Raw genomic sequence first — 20,622 nt, 5'->3', positions numbered from 1 at the left:
TTTTAACATTCAGCTTAATTCAATTATCAAGACACATCGAGCAGCTCCTCTGACACAGGTACAAGGGGCCACAGGGGGCCACAGGGCAAGGAAGTGAAAGCTGAATGAAAGGGAGCCCTGTGGGTCTTTTAGCCAGAGCCACAGCCACCCATGTCTTGTGAGAGCCAAGGCCGGGCTGGCTGCACATCGTACCCTGGGCTCACCAGCAAGAATCATCTACTCCCATAACCAAGGCATTCACCTTTTTTTTTTTTCCCATCATCTACCGGTACCAGGTATGTTGACTTTGTGAAAATTCATCAAGCTGGATTCTGATGTAAGCACTTTCTGTATGTATGTGACACTTGAGCAAAAAGTTAAACTTGCAGTGAAATACATGAAACAGTACCATCTGGAGACGAAAAGAATCACGACACCTAAATGCAGTGAGGAAATCTGGGGGGGACCCGAGACAAGGGACAAGAAATAGTACGAGGTTGTGACCGGGATGGTGAACGAGCTCTGAAGACTGCGGGTTAGAGAAGAGTGCTGTGTCAGTGTTTAGTTTCTTGGCTTTGATCATTTATTGTGCTTTGTGTGAGAGAATGTCCTTGTTCCGAGGAAATACACATTGAAGGATTCAGAGGTAAATGGGGAAAAGTTCATGGGTAAATGGGGAAAGGTTCAAGGGCAAATGTCTCCATTGTTTTCTCAGATGGTTCAGAAAATATACTACCTATGCAGCTGCATATAGAGAGACAAAGTTACGTGTTTATGTATGGTATTGACATATTTATACGTGTGTGTGTGTGTGCGCGCACGCGCGCACACGCGCACGCAGAGAGAGAGAATGATAAAGCAAATTGGGCAAAATGTAAACAAAAATGGTGAATGTGGAAGCAAGGCAATGGATATATACGAATTCCTCGTACCAACTTTTCTGGAAGTTTGAAATTATATCAATAAACTCCCCTCTCCCCCAGTAGGAAAACAACATTTGAAACAGTGAACACGAGAATGAAGCCCAGGCTGCGGGGAGTCACTTCCCCAATTTCTCCCAGCACATCTCCAAAGCTCACTTCGCACTTTCATATTGTTGGGAAATCTCTCCTTTGAAAAGTTCAGTCTGCTTTGTTCCTTGTCCTCAAAATCTATGTCAATGTACACTTGGGGCACAAGCCAGAGGGAGCAGGCCAGCTGCCCAGGGGACCGCGCCTCTTCCTGCACAAGATCGGCTGGGCTCAACCAGCCAGCACAACCGCACCCTGGCCCTGTGCACACTGACCGCACCCAGGGGTCCCGCTTGGTGCCCCTGGGAAGCTGATGTCCCGTGGCTACCAGGCAGGGCTGCCTGCCTCGGACGCAGAACTGCTTAGCTTCCTGGCAAGCCCCGGAGCCACACAGCCCTGGTTTGAAGGGTTTGAAGTGAGTTCTGGCTCTTACTAATTGTGGGACCTGTGGGGCGAGACTGTAACTTCCCTCATCCTCAGTTTCCTCATCTGTGAAAGACATGATGATGACTTGGTGGGAGGATGAAAGGGAATTAGCGTGAGGAAGGTGCCCAGCACATCGTGGGCACGACAGCCCCAGCCCGCATCGGCCTGTGCCGGCAGTGACTGGGGCTGCCGAGGGTGTGCGGGGCCCCGACACAGAGGTGCACTCGCGTGCACACCTGCAAATGCTCATCTCGGGTGAGCTCACTCAGCACTTGGCTGTCAAAGCTTTCAGAAAGGAACGATTTCAATTTCAGCATAGACTTAACTTCTGTGTCACTTGGAGAAAACAAAAACTAGTTTTCATTATGCGTAAGTGGTCGTGGTAGATAAAAACTCCAGTATTTGGGAAACTCTAAGGGCATTTCATCTGGTCTTGGAAAGGAAGTGTTGGGGTGAATGACGGGGATGGGGAATCCATGGAGGAGATTTATTAAAGCCCGGCTGCTCCTGTGGCAGGTGTATTTATTTTATGTCCCTTAGTAGATTACTAGCAAAAACTGGAGAGGGGGCATGGTGCACCCTGGTGTGCATTTCATCACCCGCACTCTAAGTCCAGCTCCTTCCAAGTAGCAGATATTCAACAATTGACCACAAGTCTCTGTGCAGAGCGGAAGGTGGACTGCCAACTTCTGCTGCCTGTGAGTAATTTCTGCCTCTCCGGTTTGATTCTTAAAAGCTTTGAGCTTTTACTTTATTTTTATCAACAACCCCTTCCAAATGAAAGCTTTGAACTTTTAAACTCAAAGCCTTAGTTAGTAAATAAATGACGATGTCTTTGGGCTACTTGGATTTTTCCCCAACCCTCGTTAACCTGCCTGGTGGGAGTGAGAGACTCTTTCCATCGTCCAAACTCTCTCTAAAGTGCCTATGTCCAGAACAGAACATGACACTTCCTGGGTAAGTCTTGTCACGCCTTGCAGCCATAGCACTGCAGATGTGACAGAGGGAGAACGGAGCTAAGCTGTGCCAACTGTGGGGAAGTCCCAGGACACCGATATCACAGGCATGAGGAAGGTGAGGAAATGCACTTCATTAACTGTTTCAGTGGCTATGAGAGGCCTTCTCGACCGCAGGCATTGCTCATCATCTTGCTAACGCTCCATCATCTTGGCACCATAGGGCAGAGACTTTTATTAATCCCATCTTACAGACGAGGAAACTGAGGCTCAGAGAGGTTTTCCAATGTGATGCAGCTGGTAGTGGTGCAACAGGGACTGGCAGTCAAGGTTCTCGGACTTATACGTTCATGGCTTTTCCACCAGTATTTCCCCAGGCAGGGCATATATATCTCTGATGGACTAAAAGGAATACTGGGCTGTATTACATTTGAAAAGGTCAGTGTGTGGACTCCTGGAATGCCCCTGTGGCTGTCCCAGGACAAATTTAGCAGCTCCATCTCAGACCCCAGAAGCTTTCCCAAGTCCACCTCTGCCCTCTTTCCCTCTGAGCAAAGTGTTCCTGCATCTCTGTCATCTCTTTGTCTCCTCTGCATTTCCTTCCTTCTGCTGATATAATAAGTGCAGCCCTTCTGGTGATGGATGGAGCTTCCTTCCCGCTTCCCCTCTGGTGATAAGTGGAGAACGAGGATGCTCTCAGCGTCCGGCTGAAGGACAGGAAGCCCTGGAGGCCAGGACTAGTGGCTGGTACGGAAGTTTCTCCTGGTGAGAGTCCAACTCTACCTGGAGCTGCCTCTCACCTCCTTACAGATCCACCCTTCCCAAGTGCTATGGTTTGACTGTGTCCCCCCGGATTCATGTGTTGAATACCTAACCCCCAATGCAATAGTGCCGAGAGGTAGGAGCTTTTAGAGGTGATTATGTCATGGGGGCTCTGCTCTCCTGGGTGATCGATGCTGTCACCGTGGGAGTGGGTTCCTGATAAAAGGATGAGTTCAGCTCCCTTCCCTTCTCTCTCTTTCCCTGTTTCTCAGGTATTCTGTTAAAGCAGCAGAAAATGGACTAAGTCACCGAGGGAGGCTGTGACAGTCACTCCAATGCATACGTTGTACACAAGAGGTCATCCTCTGGTGGTCCACAGGGCACACTTAGCTATGCTTTGCCCAGTTTGCTTCGCATGGGCTTATCTTGTCATTTATGGTTAAAATAGCTTCAACATTTAAATACAGGGATATTTCATGCAAAAATCAGGAGATTTCCATTAAAAAATCCAGATTTCTAGATTCTTAAAATTAGAGACACTGGGCCATTGTGGCAATACTGCCCTCTTTCCATAGAACAAACAGCTCCTCTTCAGTTGGCCACAGACCCTACCGTTCCCTATTGTTTTCCAATACTGAGGTCAAATGTCAGTTGCCATTTATCAGCTTTGGCCTGGGCTGGCTTTACTTGCTTACATTATCCTCCTGGCCCCTGTAAGCATCTAAGGTTAAGATCCCTGGTGGATTCATTGCAGCTTTTCCTAACAACCTGTAAGTACGAGGCAGAAAGTATAAGTCAGGAAAGAGAATGTGCACCTCGCCCTCAGAGACCTCTGAATTTTGGCTCTGCCACTTACTCTCTGGAGATCCTTTGGCAGATTAATGGCTCTGGCATGCGTCTGTTCATTTGTGAAATGCAGATAGTGCTACCTACGCTCAAAGCTGCCTGGCAGAATTCAGTGACAAAACGCAATTATTTCCCAAGTCAGTGGTCAGCACACTTTTTCTATAGAGGGCCAGATAGTAAACGTTTTAGGCTTTGCGGGCAATACAGTGTCTGTAGCCACTTAGCTCTGCCATGTGGTGCAGAAGCAGCTGCAGACAATATGCAAACGCACGGCGCGGCTGTGCCCCAACAGAACCTAACGCACAGGCATAGATGCCAGCTGGACCAAGCTGAGAGTCGCAAGTTGCTGACTTTGTCCCCAGTGGTTGTCTCATTCCCTCTCCCGTCTTCCTCTCGTCCACTCCACATACTTCAGGTAGAGGAGTTATTTCAAAAAGCACGGGACATTCTTAAAAAATAAACAAACGACAAGAGTTTGCAATCCTCCTCCGTCTCTTGCCTCCCAAGTGGGGCAGGCGTGAGTTTCAAGTCTGCTCTGGCCTTGGTTTTGCCACGCAGATTCTGAATCAGGGGCAGAGAAGAAAACCATCAAGCTGAAGACTGCAGATGGGCCAAGATGATCTGCATGATAGAGACTGGAGGGGTGGGGCGAGGGGGACACAGTCAACCAGAGATGACCAGGGGACCAGGCAAGAATTTTGAGAGAGACGGAGAGGGGGCATTTTTGGAGAGGGCCGCTTGGCACGTAAAGAACCACGTGTAGTGAAAGAGCAGAACGCCAATTTCAAGGTCTCAAGTTGCGCTGTGGGGAGGCAAGCTCTGGCATCCTTTGAGTGACTTCAGGGAAGATTTGAATGGCACTTCAGTTTTCCTAGTGGATGGATTGGAGACACAGTGCTAACGGCAGGTAAGCTTTATGGGGTTGGCACATAGTGGCAGTTCTATGTCACTCTCCTCCTCAAAACCCTTCGCAGCCTCCCATGGCTGTGAATGGAATCCCAACGCCTCACCCAGCTGGCACAACTGGCCGCTGCTTCCCCTGCCCTGGCCCTGTCGTCCATTCCACGTGTCACCCTCTTTCTCTTTTAGAGCCTCAGACAGTGCTCTGGGACTTTGCACAACTCCTTGCCTGGCAATGCTTTTCTTCTCATCTCTGTCTCTCCTGCACAATTCGGCTTAAAGGCCATCTCCTCAAGGAGACTTCCCCTTCCCCCACGCAGGGGGCCCCTCCTCCTCCCCATCCTTCAAGCTCAGGTTTCTCTAATTGTCATCGGCTTCCCCCTATCACCCCACACTCAGAGCCCAGGACTGGCCTTCCCCTTGCAGGTGCGGGATCAATACTGGGGGGACAAATGAATCATGTGTGTGTAATTCATGCAGATGGGATGCACAGGTATGACACATTTTTTATTTGTCCAGCATAGTTATTGAACAGCTGCTATTACAGGCCAGGTACTGAGTTCAGGCCCAGGTGATAAAATTCAGGAATTTTCGGGGAAGATCTCTGCCCTCTAGGAGCTTGCAGGACAGCGAGTGCTCAATATACGATCACGCTTTTCTTGCTTTCATTTCCTTTACTTCTGGAAGGCCTGATGCAGGAGTTAGAGAAACCTCAGAAAAGAGTTATTTCTTAGTTTTCAGTGCACACCAGGATTTTTTCAACTTCAGCACTACTGGAACTTGAGACTAGATAATTCTCTGTGGTGAGGGCTGTCCTGGGCATTGTAGAAAGTTTGGCAGCATCTCTGGCCTCTGCCCGCTAGAGACCGGAAGCACCCCCACCCAAGTTGTGGCAACCGAAAACGTTTCCAAGGAACTAGTGGTCAGGACGGAACCAGTTGTCCTGAACAGAACCCCAAGTGACCCGCATCTTCGAGACTCTGAAACAAGATCAGAATCTGGAAGTAGAATGAGAAAGCGAGAAACGCCCCTGGCATCCTCCCAACCAAACATAAATAACGCTCAGAGAATACAAACAGGGATCACCGAAGGCCACTTGGGGACAGGTCTGAAACAAGACAGAAACCAGAACACTCAAACCACAAAAATGACTAAATGGCCCCCTCTTTTGACACACACGAGTTGCCTGACTGTCGGCTGCTTCCTTACCAATGGAACCTCTAGCTCCTTTATTTCTCCCACCTTCTAGGTAAAAACTAGTCAGCCACGCCAATCGATGGATCGCCCCTGCTTCCCAACAACACCCAAAACCCTGCTTTCCAGTTACTAGATAAAATACAGAATGCGCAGTTAAATGGGAATTTTAGATAAGCAATGAATAATTTTTTTAGCATAAGTATATCCTAAATAATACATAGGATGTACTTACACTGCATCTGAAATTCAAATTTCGCTGGTATCATGTATATTTTATTTGCTAACCCTGCAACCCCACTATCCTTAGGATTAGCCAGCACAAGCCCAAACCCTCTAACTCCCCCTGAGTATCCGCCTCGGTTCTTCTAGTGTGTGTTCTCTCTGGCTGCGATAAGCTAGTGAACTTAACTTTGATGAGGGCTGTCTCCTGGTGGTCTTTGAGAGGAGGAATCCCCACTTTTTTCAACAGGAAACTCGGAGAGATGACCATTGGAAAGTGATAGCTGTGGGTGGCCAGCAGAGCACAGGGTTTAGGGACAGGGGACAGGAGCAGTGAGGATCAGTTCATGAGCATCCAACCCAGGGAGCGAGACACAGAAGCAGTGGGAGGAGGGAGCGTCCATGTCTCATTTCCAAGCTGGCTGAGACAGAGTCAGCCTCTCCTGCCTCAAAGAGAGTCGGATGAATGCTAGGTCCCATCTCTGTGAAATTCCTCCCAAGTGCAAGTACAGTCACCGTGGAGCTGCCACCACACAATTCACAAACTGAAGTTACTTCTCTATGCCTCAGTCTCCTTATCCGCAAAATGGGGATAATAACAGTATGAGAATTAAATAAGTTAATGGTTTTAAAGTGCTTAGAACAAAGCGTGGAACAGTGTACATTAGATTAAACAGAAATTTTACAAAGTAATTGCATAAGGAAGGCTGGGCTGTGCATATGGACTGGCACCATAATAGCAGATTTCATCTAAATGTCAAGCAACAAAGGACCTGGAGCATCTATTTGTTGGTTTGTTCCTTTGGCTAATGGCAGTTTATACCAACAATAGAGTCTGAGTGTTCATCTTCCCCGGGCTTTAGTTTGAGAGGGGAAGGGCCCACATCCCTGAATCTTAGCACATTGAATGTCCAAGCACCTGTGGATAAGCGGTGAGATCAGGTGTTTGAGGATGGGTAGGGCCGTTTTGCTTCTGAATGTTACAGAGCTCTGGGCAGCTAAGTCATCCTTCCTTTGAAGATCTTTACTAGTGTGTCTGTGTGCAGGTACTTCTGAGAGAGCAAATAAAAGCAGGCAGAAAAAAAAATAGAAGTAACATCTTACCAGACAGTGGTAATAACACCAAGGCTTACAGAGAGCGATTGATTGCTTGAAATCATCAAAGCACTATGTCTTAACCAAATGGTCCTCCCTAGCCGGCTGGTTAGGTGATATCACTACGTTTTCCAAAGGGGGACATGAAGCCAGGTCTAGAATGGAGACATTTGTACATATTTTATAAAGTCTTGTTCACTCATTTAAATATAGGGTCTAGAGCAATTGTTCTCAAACTTGTGAACATAGAATTACCCAGAGGGTGCTGGGTCCCACCCCAGAATTTCTGATTTTCTGTGTCTGGGGTGGAATCCAAGAAGTACATTTCTGGCAAGTTCTCAGGTGATGCTGATGCTGCTATCTGGCACCACACTTTGAGAACCACCGATGGAGGCTGAATTGCTAACAAGCTCTGGGTGCTGCCTGTGCTGCCGGTCCGCAGTTCAAGTATCATTATTTCCCAATACGCACACAGATGCAGAGACAGACTCAGGCGTGCTATTATCTCGAAGGGACCTACCTAAGTTAATGCGGTGTCTCCCAGGCCTCTCCTAGGATAGGGGCTGCCTGGACCCTTGTTAACACTGAGGCTTCTGTACCCCTCCCTCGGAGGTTCTGATTCAGTGGGTATGAGACAAGCCCTGGGAACTTACATTTCTAACAAGTACCCACAGGGACTCTGATCACATGGGAAGTTTAGGGGAGGAAATCCTCCCAGTGGAGCCCCCTTATTTAACAGATGAAGAAATGAAAATGTGAGGGAGTGGGTGTATGCACCCCAGGCCTCTGGTCAAACCTAGTTCATGCCCTGGTACTCAGGGCAGTACCATCTTTTGACTGCAGGGTCACGTCCCCTGGCTAAAGGTGAGTCCCATCCCTGCAGAGAAACCCAAGGCCCAGCACTGAGTCAGTGCAAATGCGCAGGGGGAACTCAGCCCCCGGTGTGCTCTATGCGGAGCTCAGCACACGAGAACCTGGCTTGTCAACAGTAACTTGTGTTTTATTGAGCCATTTCACCCACCAGGAACTAGCCAAGTGTTTTTTAAGGGTGATATTACTGAATTCTTAAAACAGTAGCTTTATTAGGGAGGGAGGTACATTTATCCTCAATTTCCAGATAGGGAAACTGAGGCTCAAACAGTTGAAATAACCTGCTCAAAGTCAAATGGATAGTAGGTAATGGAACTAGGATACGACCCAGTTGTCTCACTTGTCCCACTGCATGGTGAAGCAAGATGTAGCTAAATAGAAGGCCCCTGCAGCCACATGGCCTGCAGCTTCAGGGCAATGGTGTTTGGAGAACATCAGAAGATGTGCTTATCTGAATCTTCACCTACACTTCCTGACACCCTCTCCTGACTGCTCCCCTCTCCATTACAGGTGACTTGTATCCCATGCGGCACAACTTTGCCACAGTGAGACCCTGAGCCCTAGCCTACCCCTCAGAGATCCCAATACCTTTTTCTATCCCCTGCCCTTCAACACACTCAAAATCAAATTTCTTGTCTAGGCTAATTTCAGCCAATGGTTCAGAAAGCCCTAGTTTATACTAAGTTGTGAATGACTAATGGTACCATTAAACACTCTGCTAGTAAGTGCTACTTACTAACTCAAAATAAAGCTCCAAATTAAAAACACAATGTGCTATCACCTCACACTTGTTAGAATGGCTATGATCAAAAAAGTAAATGAAAAGTGTTGGAGAAGATGTGTAGAAAAGGGAACCCTGGTACACTGTTGATGAGAATGTAAATCAGTGCAGCCATTGCGGAAAATGGTATGGAGGTTCCTCAAAAAATTAAAAACAGAACTGCCATATGATCCAGCAACGCCACTAGTGTGTGTACATCCAAAGGAAATGAAGTCAGTATGGAGAAGAGATGTCCACATCCCCATGTTTATTGAAGCATTATTAACAACAGCCAAGATAGGGAATCAACCTAAGTGCCCATCACCAGATAAATGGATAAAGAAACTGTGATTGAGAAACACAATGGACTATTATTCAACCTTAAAAAGGAGGGAAAATCTGTCATTTTTGACAGCATGGATGAACCTGGAGGACATTACATTAGATGAAATAAGCCAGGAGTAGAAAGGCAAATGCCGCATGACCTCACTTCCATGCGCAATCTAAAAAAGTTGAACTTACAGAAGTAGAGTAGGATGGTGGTTACCAAAGGATGTTGAGGGTGAGAGGGGTTGGTGAGATGTTTGCCAAAGGATACAAAATTTCAGTCGGACAAGAGGAATAAGTTCGAGAGATCTATTGTACAACATGGTGACTACAGTTAATAACAATGTATTATATTCTTGAAAATTGACAAAAGAATAGATTTTTAAGTGTTCTCACCACAAAAAAATGATAAGTATTGAAGTAATGCACAGGTTAATTGCTCAATTTAGCCATTCATAATGTATACAGATTTCAAAACATGTTGTACCTAATAAATATATATAATTTTCATCGAATAAAAATAAATATTAATAAATAGAACCCTTACCCTACTCAGAACCCCAACCCCCTAATACTAACCCTAACCATAACCCTAGCCTTAGTGTTAACCTTAACCCAAAGTCTAACCAACTAACTCAGACCCTAACCCTAACTCTAACCCCTAAACCTAATCCAAACCTTAACCCTAAAAAAGAAAAAAGAAAACAATTTTTTTAAAAAGAAGAAACACAACAACAACAAAAAAAAACCAACATGAATATCCAGTTGGAATTACAGGCAGGTGGGAGAGAGGTTTGGACAGGCCATCTCCTTTTTAGAAGGTGAGAGAGAAGGGAAAGAAGATTCTGCATCGTATACCAGTTCTTCCCATGACATCTTTCCATCTGGGACAGTGGGCTCTAGGTACCCCATTAGCTAAAGGTGAGAGCTAGTCCCAAAAATAGGAGGTGGGGCCTCCACAAGTTAAGGTTGGCTATGTAACCTGCACACCCTGGGACCTTGGGCTGGCCCAAGGCATTGACTTAAACCCCGAGAAACTTGCTGCCCCTTGTCCTATATTCCCACACCCCATCCATGGATAATCCTGTCGCCCAGGCTTGGCTGGAACTCCTGGGGTCTGCCTGTGTACCCCCCACCCCCTGTTACTGTGGAACATGACGCCCCCAAGAGGAACAGACGCTGGGGCTTCAGCCTCCTGTGTGTACCCCCAGGAGCCGCCTGGGTGACAGGCAGTATTAGGAGGCTGGACTTTCCACCCAGCTGATCCTGTCTTCCAAGCCATTAACTAGTTGTGAGTTCAAACTGACCACCCATGGGTCAGAGTCAGCCCTCAGAAGCATTTTCTTTGGTCCTTACAGTGCTCTTATTTATTTATTTTTTTAGATGGGGTCTCGCTCTGTCTGGAGCATAGCAGCATCTCATAGCTCACTGCAGCCTGGAACCTCTGGGCTCAAGCAATCCTCCTACTGCAGCTTCCTGAGTAGCTGGGACTACAGGTGTGGGCCACTATGCCTGGCTAATTCTTTGAAAAATTTTTTGTAGAGACAGGGTCTCACTGTGCTTCCCAGACTAGTCTCGAACTCCTGGCCTCAAGTGATCCTCTTGCCTCAGCCTCCCAAACTGCTGGGATTACAGGTGTGAGCCACCATGCCTGACCCCTCACAGTGCTTTTTAACCCATTAACTGCCAGGAGGGTTGTATTTAACTCATTCTAGTTTTGATCCCAGGGCTGTGTGAAGCATATGTAAAACCTTACTTGTTGATGTTCTTATTGCTATAATTAATATTGACAATTTAATTCTAAAAACATGGGTTAAATGAATAGATGTCAATAAATTTCATTTTTCTATTTATGTTTACCTTTAAATTACACTCAAAGTTTTTATTCTATTTTCATAGTAAAATATTGGACTCGAAGTTTTTATTCTATTTTCATAATAAAACACTGTGGCCCCAAGGAAAATTTTCTGGGTGTTTTTGTGTGGCATTCCATGTGTTAAATTTGGATTATTTTACATAGAAATCTGGATTTCCGGCCTCCCTTGAAAAAACCAGAAGGCCGACATTCATTCTTCTATAACCACAATCGGCTGGAACTGGGGTGGCGGCTTTCCCTCCTGAAAGGGGTTTGTACTCTCCAATTCTGTTATGGTCCCTACCAATCCCTCCTGTCCAACACCAGGCCCACTCACTCACTTCGTCCCTGTTTGGCCCTTTAGGTTTTTGAGTTTGTGACTGAGCTGTTTTTCTATGTTGTGATCTCTAAGATGCTCCCAATGAACACCACGTCCTGTATTCACACCCTTAAATAATCGCTCTTGAGTGCTGGAATTACTGATTGGCTTCTAACAAATAGAGTATGGCAGAAGTGATGGGCTATCACCTCAAGATTAGGTTATAAAAAGACTGTGGCTCCCATCTCTCTAGCTCTCTCCTGGATCACCTGCCCTGAGGCCAGCCCTGTGGAGACACCATGCGGCAATGGACTGTAAGACCTGCCAAGCAAGTTTGTGAGGGGTTTCCATCCAAAAGATCGAAAGGAAAAAAAAATAGTTTGGGAGGGGATGTCCCACCGCACCTGCCAAGCCTTCAGATGAGACCGTGGCTCTGAATGATGACTCAATCCAAATCTCACAGAGACCTTGAGCTCAAGGCTCTCAGCTAAACTGCACTCAGATTTTTCTGACACACAAAAATTATGAGGTATAAGTTTTCTGTTTGAAGCCACCAAGGTTTAGGGTAATTAGTTACACAGCAATAGATAATACAGCCCCAGATTTGGCTGTGGAAGTAGTTTTCTGCTTATAACACAGACTTTTGAAAAACTGTTATCTTGGGAAATTAGCCTCCATCCAATTCACCTCGGACTGGTGGATGTCCTGGTGCCAGCCACATGTGTACAGATGCTGTCAGCCTTTGGCATCTGAGTTTAGGGATTGGAGCAACTTCTGGAATATTATTATGAGGATGAAAAACCATGAAAAAGAGCCCAGAAATCCACTAACAGTATTTAAATCAATCAACATAGAACTAGCTTCCTCAGGGTTCTACAATCCCATTGAAGACATTCAGTCTTTTAAGGCAAAATCCTTGTTTGGGGAAATTTGGGGACAGGGAAGGAGAGGTGATAGAAGTGGTGGGGAATAAACCATTCTGGCATTAATTATTAAGAAACGTTATTTAAAACTTGGACATAAGGTTTAAAAAGTGGGGCATGTCTTTTCTGATAAAAGCTTTTGTGCTATGAATTTTCCGATTGTTGATTTAAATGTATATCATTGATTCTGATAGGTAGTGTGTTGATTATAAGTTTTTTATCATAATTTTTTTCTGTAATTCCAGTTTGTATTTTTGCTTTCACCCCAGAGCTGTTTATTAGAAGGCTTTAAAATTTCCAGGTAGAACAGCTTTGGGTTTCTTGACTTGTCCTTTCATTGCCATGCTGGGGCATTATTTAACAAGTTCACTTAAAAATTATTAAATTATTTAGGGGACTGAACCTGTGTTTGATTTTGCTATGTGCTATTAATTAAAGGCTCAGACAATGAGAGGTTATATGTCAGCCTATAGATTTCTGTTCAGGAAAAAGAGATGACCACAAAGGTTACAGCTTTATTGCCTTGTAGGATGTTAATCAGTTTTGATCTTTAACTTGGCAAACTTATTACAGTATGCCTTTCTAAGTCTACTACAAATATGTTATTTGTCAAAGTGTTCATTGAACAAGCTTTATCATCTTACTGGTTTCCTTATGCATGGGTTGAATAAAGCTTTGACAGATGTTCATTCTATACCCTAAGAGAGCCCATGTTTTAACTTTTTGAAAATTTTATATTGTTACAATCGTCCTTCAAAACTACATTTCCTTCCTTGGCATATTTCTAATTATGAAACTTGGAGCTACAGGAAGCCTGGAGAAATGTGTGGTTGAAGGGAACCCAGGCAATCTATTTAACTCCTGACTTTTAAAAAACAAACTTCCCTGGAGCAGGTGAGCAAACAGGCAACACTTAGTGTCAGAAATGGATGATCATAGTATGTAGAAAAAATTGTTCTACAAAACCAAGAAATCCATTGCTTTTTGAAAACACTAAGAGGAATTTTGTCTAATAAGCTCATGGCATTCCTAGAAATTCATGTCATGAGGGGCTGACCTGAGTCCTGGTCGTGTTTGCAGCAGATGATGAGAGGCATGCATGTGCACCTCAAAAATGTGCTTCCCCAAACAGCCAATAGCTCCTCTAAAGAGAGGCTACCATCCCTCTGACCTCTCCAGACGGAGTTTCTTGGGAGGGGGAGCTAGAACAGGGGGAAGGCAGTCAGAGAGAAACCAGAGTGGGGGGGTGGGGGGACACAGAGAAAAGTCAAGCCAGATCCAACTCCTGTCCCTGACGTACACTAACCAGCCCTGGGTCTCAGTTTCCCCCTCTGTAAAAGGAGGCGTTTAGACCAGATAAACACCAGCCTTTGCTGCCTAGTACGGCAGCCACTGGCCACATGTGGCTACTGAGCTCTTGAAATGTAGCTGGTTTGAATTGAGACACACTGAATGTAAAATGCTGGATTTCAAAGACGTGGTACAATACATGTCTCAAAACAATATGTTGTATACAATAAATATGTACAATTTTTGTCAATTAGGAAAGACATGGTACAAAAAGAATGTAAAATATCTGATTAATAATTTTTATAATCATTATGTGTTGATATGATAGTATTTTAGATATATTCTGTTAAATCAAATATATTTTTAAAATCAATTTCACTTGTTTTCTTTTTAACATTTTTAATGTGGCTACAAGAAAATTTAAAATGACATCTGTGGCTTACACTGTATTTCTATGGGACAGCACTGGTCTGAGGCCTTTCCAGGTATAAGTATCTACAAAGAATTTATTCATGGAAAACAATAGACACACCTGTGTACTGATGTCAGGCATGCTTTGCAATATTATTATGGGTGAATTGTGACTAGGCCAATTGCTCTGACTAAATCTCTAATCATTCTACTGTTTCCACTGCAAAGTGCTTAGAGCTGTCGGGCAATAGGTCATGTGGATGTGCCTCCCTGGATGGACACTTGGCAGGTGACATCCTGTATATTCACTGGCCGGGGACCTGCTGGAAAACCGAAGGAGCAACACTCATCTCTATGGTTTTGAAGCATCCACAGATCCATGTAAGGATGTGCTCCATGAAAGTATTGGTTCTACCCATCATTTCTCATGCCCCTGCCATCTCTGTCCCCTACTAAGTGACAGTAAATTGTTGTCTTTGGCTGTGCATGCTGAGAAATGAATTTGCACATACACGTAAATCCAAAAAGTCAAGTGTTGGGATCACCGAGGCCCGAGATGTACAGTTGTGCCAGTTCTGGATAAATGAAAATTTGCTCTGCAGACGGAAGTTTTGAAAACCGAATGCTTTTTCAAACGCCAAGGGGAGACTGGTTGTTACGGGAACTCAGCTGAGGTAAAGTGAATCATCACCTCTGGTTTACCTATCCGGTAGAGCCAGAGAATAGCAATTGGGTTTCTTCAAAGCCAGTCACTTGTCTGGTCTTGGCGATGCCAGAAAGCTCTTCCACGCCTTCCCTGACTTATAATGACAGGCTTTCTGTTCCCGAAAGACGAGCAGGAGGCACCTTGTTCCAAACCGTGAGACATGACGGAAGAGGGTCTCTCAGATGGAACCTCCACGAACAACCCCAGTGGGTTTCTGAGCCCAGGGTCGGGATCTCTCCACAGCCTGAGTGGTTTTGAGGCACAGGAGAGTAATGTCCCTGTAGTTAAAACATTTTCTTCTTGGTTAGTTAAGACCAACTCACACCCTGTCCCAGAGGCCACGGGAGGCCAGGAGGCAGCCACCCAGGGAGTTCGAGCTCTGCTCACTCGCTGAGGCTGGGGAGGGCAGGCTGGCCCGGGAAGCCCAAAGGGAGGCCCTGTAAGAATTAGAATTGTCACACTCGTCCCCTTCTGGCCTCATTCTTTGCTATAAGAGGATCTGTCTCAGGGTCAGGGCTGTGGTGACAAAAGGGAAGAACAGGTTCCTCATAGTGGGGCTGTGAGTTATGGATTGAAGTTTTATTTCCTGGTGCTACATGGGACCACAGCTGGGCCTTCATACGTAATGTTTCTACCACAATTTTGTCTTCAGACAAAAGTAAAAGCAGATACCAGCTCAGCCCATGAGAGCTCCACTATCAATGGGTAAAGTGGGTCTGTCCTGCCTGGAAGGACAGTTGGGGGCTGATGGGCAGAGGTGGAGGGGGGAAAAGGGGAGGTGGGGGGCAAAGCCTGGGGGCCAGGGATTGGCGGGATTGGACCCCTGGAGCAGACCCCGGATGCTGCCGTGGCAGGAAGGTGGAAGCACAGCCTGAACGTCCTTGAACAACAAGGTGAAGAGTGCAGACTTGGTCCTGTGCCCAGCAAGGCCCAGAGTCTTCCAGCAGGTGGCATGGATCGATGGAATGCTTTGGGAGAAAACAAATACACACACACACACACACACACACACACACACACACATACACACACACATTTGGTGGTGGACTATGAACACACAAATGAAAGAATGAGAACCTAAGTAGGAAGGTGGACACAGGAGAGGAAAGAAGGGCGTGGATTTTGGAGACACGAGGAGGAGTTGTCAGCACTGGATGGTGGAGGGAGTGGAGTACCTTGGGGAAGCGGTGGGATGCAGGAAAAGGAGGGATCAGGATGACTTTAAACATCCCTGCCCCGAACTCAGGACCACCTAGAACTTCTCCAGCCTACATGATGTCTTTCTTACACAAACTCTTTAATTCAATGCACCCTTGGAATCTAATAGCAATAGCTGTTCCCTTCTATGACTCAAAAACAGATAACTCTGGCTGCTTTGCCTAGGGTGCCCACCCCTTGCCCCACCACGTGTTTTGCAGAGCAGGAAGATATCATTTTTCACAGAGGGTTGTGGAAATTTACAACCGTGCTGCAGAAGACTGTGGAAAATGTATTTGTCCAACATAGGATGTATGTGGCCAGAGCTTCCAGGATGTGATTCCACATGAACAAGAACCACGGAGCATTCTCAGTTATCCCAGAACCCTCAGACGATCCGTGCATTACCCTCTCGCCTGCTGTCCTCCGACTCATCTGAGTCATTTCTATGAGCCGGGACAGATGGGAAACCACAAATCAAGGCTTCCTACTCACGGTCAGCAACTGAGGTTTAGAAACACAAACTGGATAGGGGAGGATAACGAGGAAAAAGCTGTCCAGTGATGGCCTTTCAATTATCTGTGCTTTACGCAAAATTATGTGAGCGCTAACACCAAGAAAGGGATACTACACGTGTGGCATTCAGCTGTGAGCCAAGAATGCAACCAAAAATCCCTGCACTTTATGAAATGATCCCATCCAGTTATAGGGCCACTGACGTCCCTGAGAAATGCACCTCGGTAGCATAAGTGTCACTTGGAAACTTAGCTCCACCCGCCCCCCTCCTAGACAGTCTGGTGCCAACCTCAGCTCTCCAGCCAAAGGCCACTTCCGCAGGAAAGATTTCTCTGGAACCCCGGGTTAGGTCATACATTCTCAGAGCCCTTTTTACTTCTCACATGAAGCATTGTTTCCTTTTATAGCTTATAATCATGTGTTTGGTGTTGTCATTATTTGATTACTATCTTTCTTTGCTACCTGACTGAAAGTTCCATGAGGTCAGGTGTGGCTTCTGGTTTTTTTTCCTCTCCCTGGATGAATACAGAGCTTGGCTGATCACAGGTGCTTACAAAATGTGAGTCAGGCCGGGCGTGGTGGCTCACGCCTGTAATCCTAGCACTCTGGGAGGCCGAGGCGGGACGATCGCTCGAGGTCAGGGGGTCGAGACCAGCCTGAGCAAGAGTGAGACCCCTGTCTCTACTAAAAATAGAAAGAAATTATATGGACAGCTAAAAATATATATAGAAAAAATTAGCCGGGCATGGTGGCACATGCCTGTAGTCCCAGCTACTTGGGAGGCTGAGGCAGGAGGATCACTTGAGCCCAGGAGTTTGAGGTTGCTGTGAGCTAGGCTGATGCCACGGCACTCTAGCCCGGGCAACAAAGTGAGACTCTGTCTCAAAAATAAATAAATAAATAAATAAAAGATGTGAGTCAAAATAAAGCAGGGCCAGTGGGTCCCAGGAGGGGCTGAGTGACAAACCATCTCAGCATTGAACTCTCCTCCAGCTTGTTAATAATGAACTTCCAAAGTGTCAGTACTAGACGTCCAAAGGGCAGTTTACTACAACCTTGTAGATAACCACATGCCTAACACTGGTGACTAATTATGGAATAGTCATAGCAAAGAATAAAAATGTCTATAAAGAAGAGGACAGAAAGTATAAAGTAACTATATCATTTACATGAAACACCTAACTTCAATAAATTAAACAACTTAAGCTCCATAAAAAAAGAAAAAATATATATATATATAGACAACCAGTTAAACAGGGCAGGCCTTTTGCCAACATGTTCCTCAAGGGTATTTGACTCAGGAGGAGTTATAAGGTAGGACTCGCCCTCAGCAGGTTCGGGCAGGCCTCCCCCCTCCTGCCTGATGGATTCTTTCCCAGAGCACAGCCCAGAGATACAAGTCAACTACTTTGCCTGCTGTCCCACTGAAAACTAAAATGAAAACAAACATGATTTTCCCAAACCTGCAGGAAAAACTGGCCACAGTGGACTTCACGATAGGTAGTATATTGGATCCGACAGGGCACCTTCCTGAGGAATTTTCAAAGGCAGTTTTGACTAAACTCCATTTTCTTCTTTTGCTTTGACTTTAACATCTAAATACTATGGAAGATACAATGCCACTCTGCTTCCTGAGCTCTGTAAGGTGGTAATTATGGACTAGCCAATATTTAGGCTGATTTAGGCAGTGCTTTGGGTTAAGGAAGGGTTTGGGATCATCCCTTCTACCGGGGCAGATAAATATCTCAGCGTAAGAGCAACCCAGGAACCTGGTGGGTGAGAGTCAGAAGAACCAGTGGGTTTGGCTCTTGGTCTACAGGAGACTTGGGGCGCTCCCCACCTCTCATCTGCCTCCTGGGGGTGGTGGTTATACAGGTCTGACTAAAACTGAGTAAATCAGCTGAGAATTGAGACTACTTACGTCCACATAGCTTAACTATTAGGCCTGAGGATTGAGACCATCTGTGTCAACACAACTTAAGTCTTTCTTCCAGGATGTACTAGCCCAGAAAGTTAAGTTAAGGCGGTATGCCTGTAAGTAACTTCAGGGCTCGCTGCAGGAAATAACCTACAAAATAATTGGTCCTGGCAAACAGTTTGCTCACCTGGGAAAACAATTCACTTATCAAACAATGATTCACTTGTCAAGACTCACTTCAAGACCCTAGTCTTGCTGTATCCACCAATCCCAAGCTATTATGTAACACGCTTCACTGAAGTGCATTCAGTTCTCCAGCTTGAAAAATGCAGCTGGAAGGACTTGGGCCCAGACCCCAAAATCTTATAACTATGCCTCGCAACCGCCCCTCGCTTAGACGCTGAGAAGACTGTGACCTGGTTGCTGTTCTCGCTTATGGAGTAGGTTTAATGAATCTAGCATTGCGTTAGCTTTGCTGTTCTTCTGACAGATTTTTGTAGAGTCAACAGTTGACCATAATCAGTTTTGGTCTCTTGGAAACAGGAAACATGTAAATAAAAGTTAATAAATACATGCAACCCATAAGGGTTGAGGCAATGATTAAACATAGTTACTTTTCCTCCGCAATAAAGCAATCAAGTGTCCTTAGTGTCCCTCCCTGGGGGATAAGACCTGGTATTGGAACACCTGCCTATGACAGCTTCAAACGCACATTTTACCTCCATTTTCTACCTTTTTTACATGATTCTGTATTTTCCAAATTTTCTACAATGAGGATGCATTAATTTGAAGGCGAGTAAAAGGAAATAAAGCAAAAAGCCACAAGAAGAGGATTAATTCCCAGGTAAAAATTAGAAATGACCACGGAGTCTTCATTAAACACACACGCACAGTGTCTAAAATACCCATTTAAAATCTTGTCTCTTTAAGCTAGCAAGGTAATTTAATCCCATTAACATCAATGTGAATACAGAAAAGCTATACAGTTTTAACCAAGCTGCCTTGTGTCTCTCTTGCCTTAGCATAAGTAGCCTTTGGAGTATTTGATAAAATACACCAGACAATAACATTTAATCAGGCAAGGGTGAGGCCCAGGAATCTGTTTGTTTTTTTGGAGCACTTAAGTGATTCATACAATCAAGGGGTAGAATACAGGAGACTTCAGCATTAATTTATTGGAAGGCACAGTCCAGCTTCCATTATAAAACCATGCAGCTGAAAAAGGAAAAGCTGAGCTGTCCACAAATAAAGAAGCCTCAGCGTCTTACACAGTCTCTCTGTGCCTGAGTCCTGTGCCTCCACGAAAGTACTAAATCTCAGACCCTCCAACCTGCTGGAAACCGAGCTACCAAGCAGGGGCTGGGCTCAGACGAGCTTCCTTAGCGGGAGCTGGCTCAGACAGCAGACTCGCCTCTGCAGCGCCACGGAGTGCCTGCAGCTCCCCAGGCAACCAGGCAAAGGGAGCAAGCCCAGATCCCCACCAAGGCTTCTTTTTACCTTAAAGAAACTTCCTCGCTTGTCCAGACCGCGGGCGCCCATGGTCCAAGCTGACATTTCCCCCGGTGAGGCTCCACTGCACGCCGGGGACTCCTGAAGGTAGAGACATTTTTAATGGTTAGTCCAGCCTGTAGGAAATTCCTTTCTAAGCCACAGAACACTCACAACAACAGTCCTGCCAAGATCTTTTTCCGTCAACAACACAGTGCCATTTATTTCCCACCAAGCCCTTACATCTCCCTGCAGCCTGATTTCCTGCCCCGGCCACAGTTCCTCATCTGTGCCCCACCTCGCTGCCCCCCCTCCCACCTCGGAGCTGACGTCGTCAGTGGTGCTTAGGACAGCGGGAAGCATAATGATTGCTTTGTGTGTTTGCTTGACCTCACGCTGAAGTCCAAAAGGGACCAATATTAGATGTCCCCATAATCAGCTCTGCAAGCTTATAGATTTAATGTGGCTGATCACGGAGGGACAGCCAAAGAATGAAGTCCTGTATGTCCCAGGAAGTCCCGTTGGAAGCGGGTGAGGTCATTCTTAGCTCTGTTAGCCCTCTCCCCCAGGCAAGGTCAACAGAAGGGCACTGGGAAGAAATCCCTCTATTTTTCTCCTTAGAAATCAGAGCTATTTGGATGAAATCCTGTGT

The 20,622-nt window shown here is 45.8% G+C and overlaps 1 protein-coding gene across 3 annotated transcripts in view; it reads right to left on the bottom strand.

Annotated features, from left to right (window-relative positions):
* Window positions 1-20,622, bottom strand: part of RIN2 (Ras and Rab interactor 2) — a 101,305-nt gene that overhangs the window by 78,583 nt on the left and 2,100 nt on the right. Inside the window, exons 1-2 of one of the 3 annotated variants that reach the window (XM_045529581.1) lie at window positions 20,289-20,396; window positions 19,980-20,072 (exon numbers count right to left, since the gene is read on the bottom strand). In XM_045529581.1, the coding sequence (XP_045385537.1) occupies window positions 19,980-20,072; window positions 20,289-20,333 (138 nt within the window). In that variant the 5' untranslated portion in view covers window positions 20,334-20,396. Of the gene's footprint in view, window positions 1-19,979; window positions 20,073-20,213; window positions 20,239-20,288; window positions 20,397-20,622 lie in introns of those variants that run through there. The other 2 variants (XM_045529582.1, XM_045529583.1) reach the window with 2 other exon arrangements.

Source organism: Lemur catta, chromosome 17 (assembly GCF_020740605.2).
Source record: "Lemur catta isolate mLemCat1 chromosome 17, mLemCat1.pri, whole genome shotgun sequence".
In the NCBI taxonomy this organism is placed as follows: domain Eukaryota; kingdom Metazoa; phylum Chordata; class Mammalia; order Primates; family Lemuridae; genus Lemur; species Lemur catta.
Note: the sequence above shows the minus strand (reverse complement) of the source record. Positions and strands in the feature narration are given on the sequence as shown.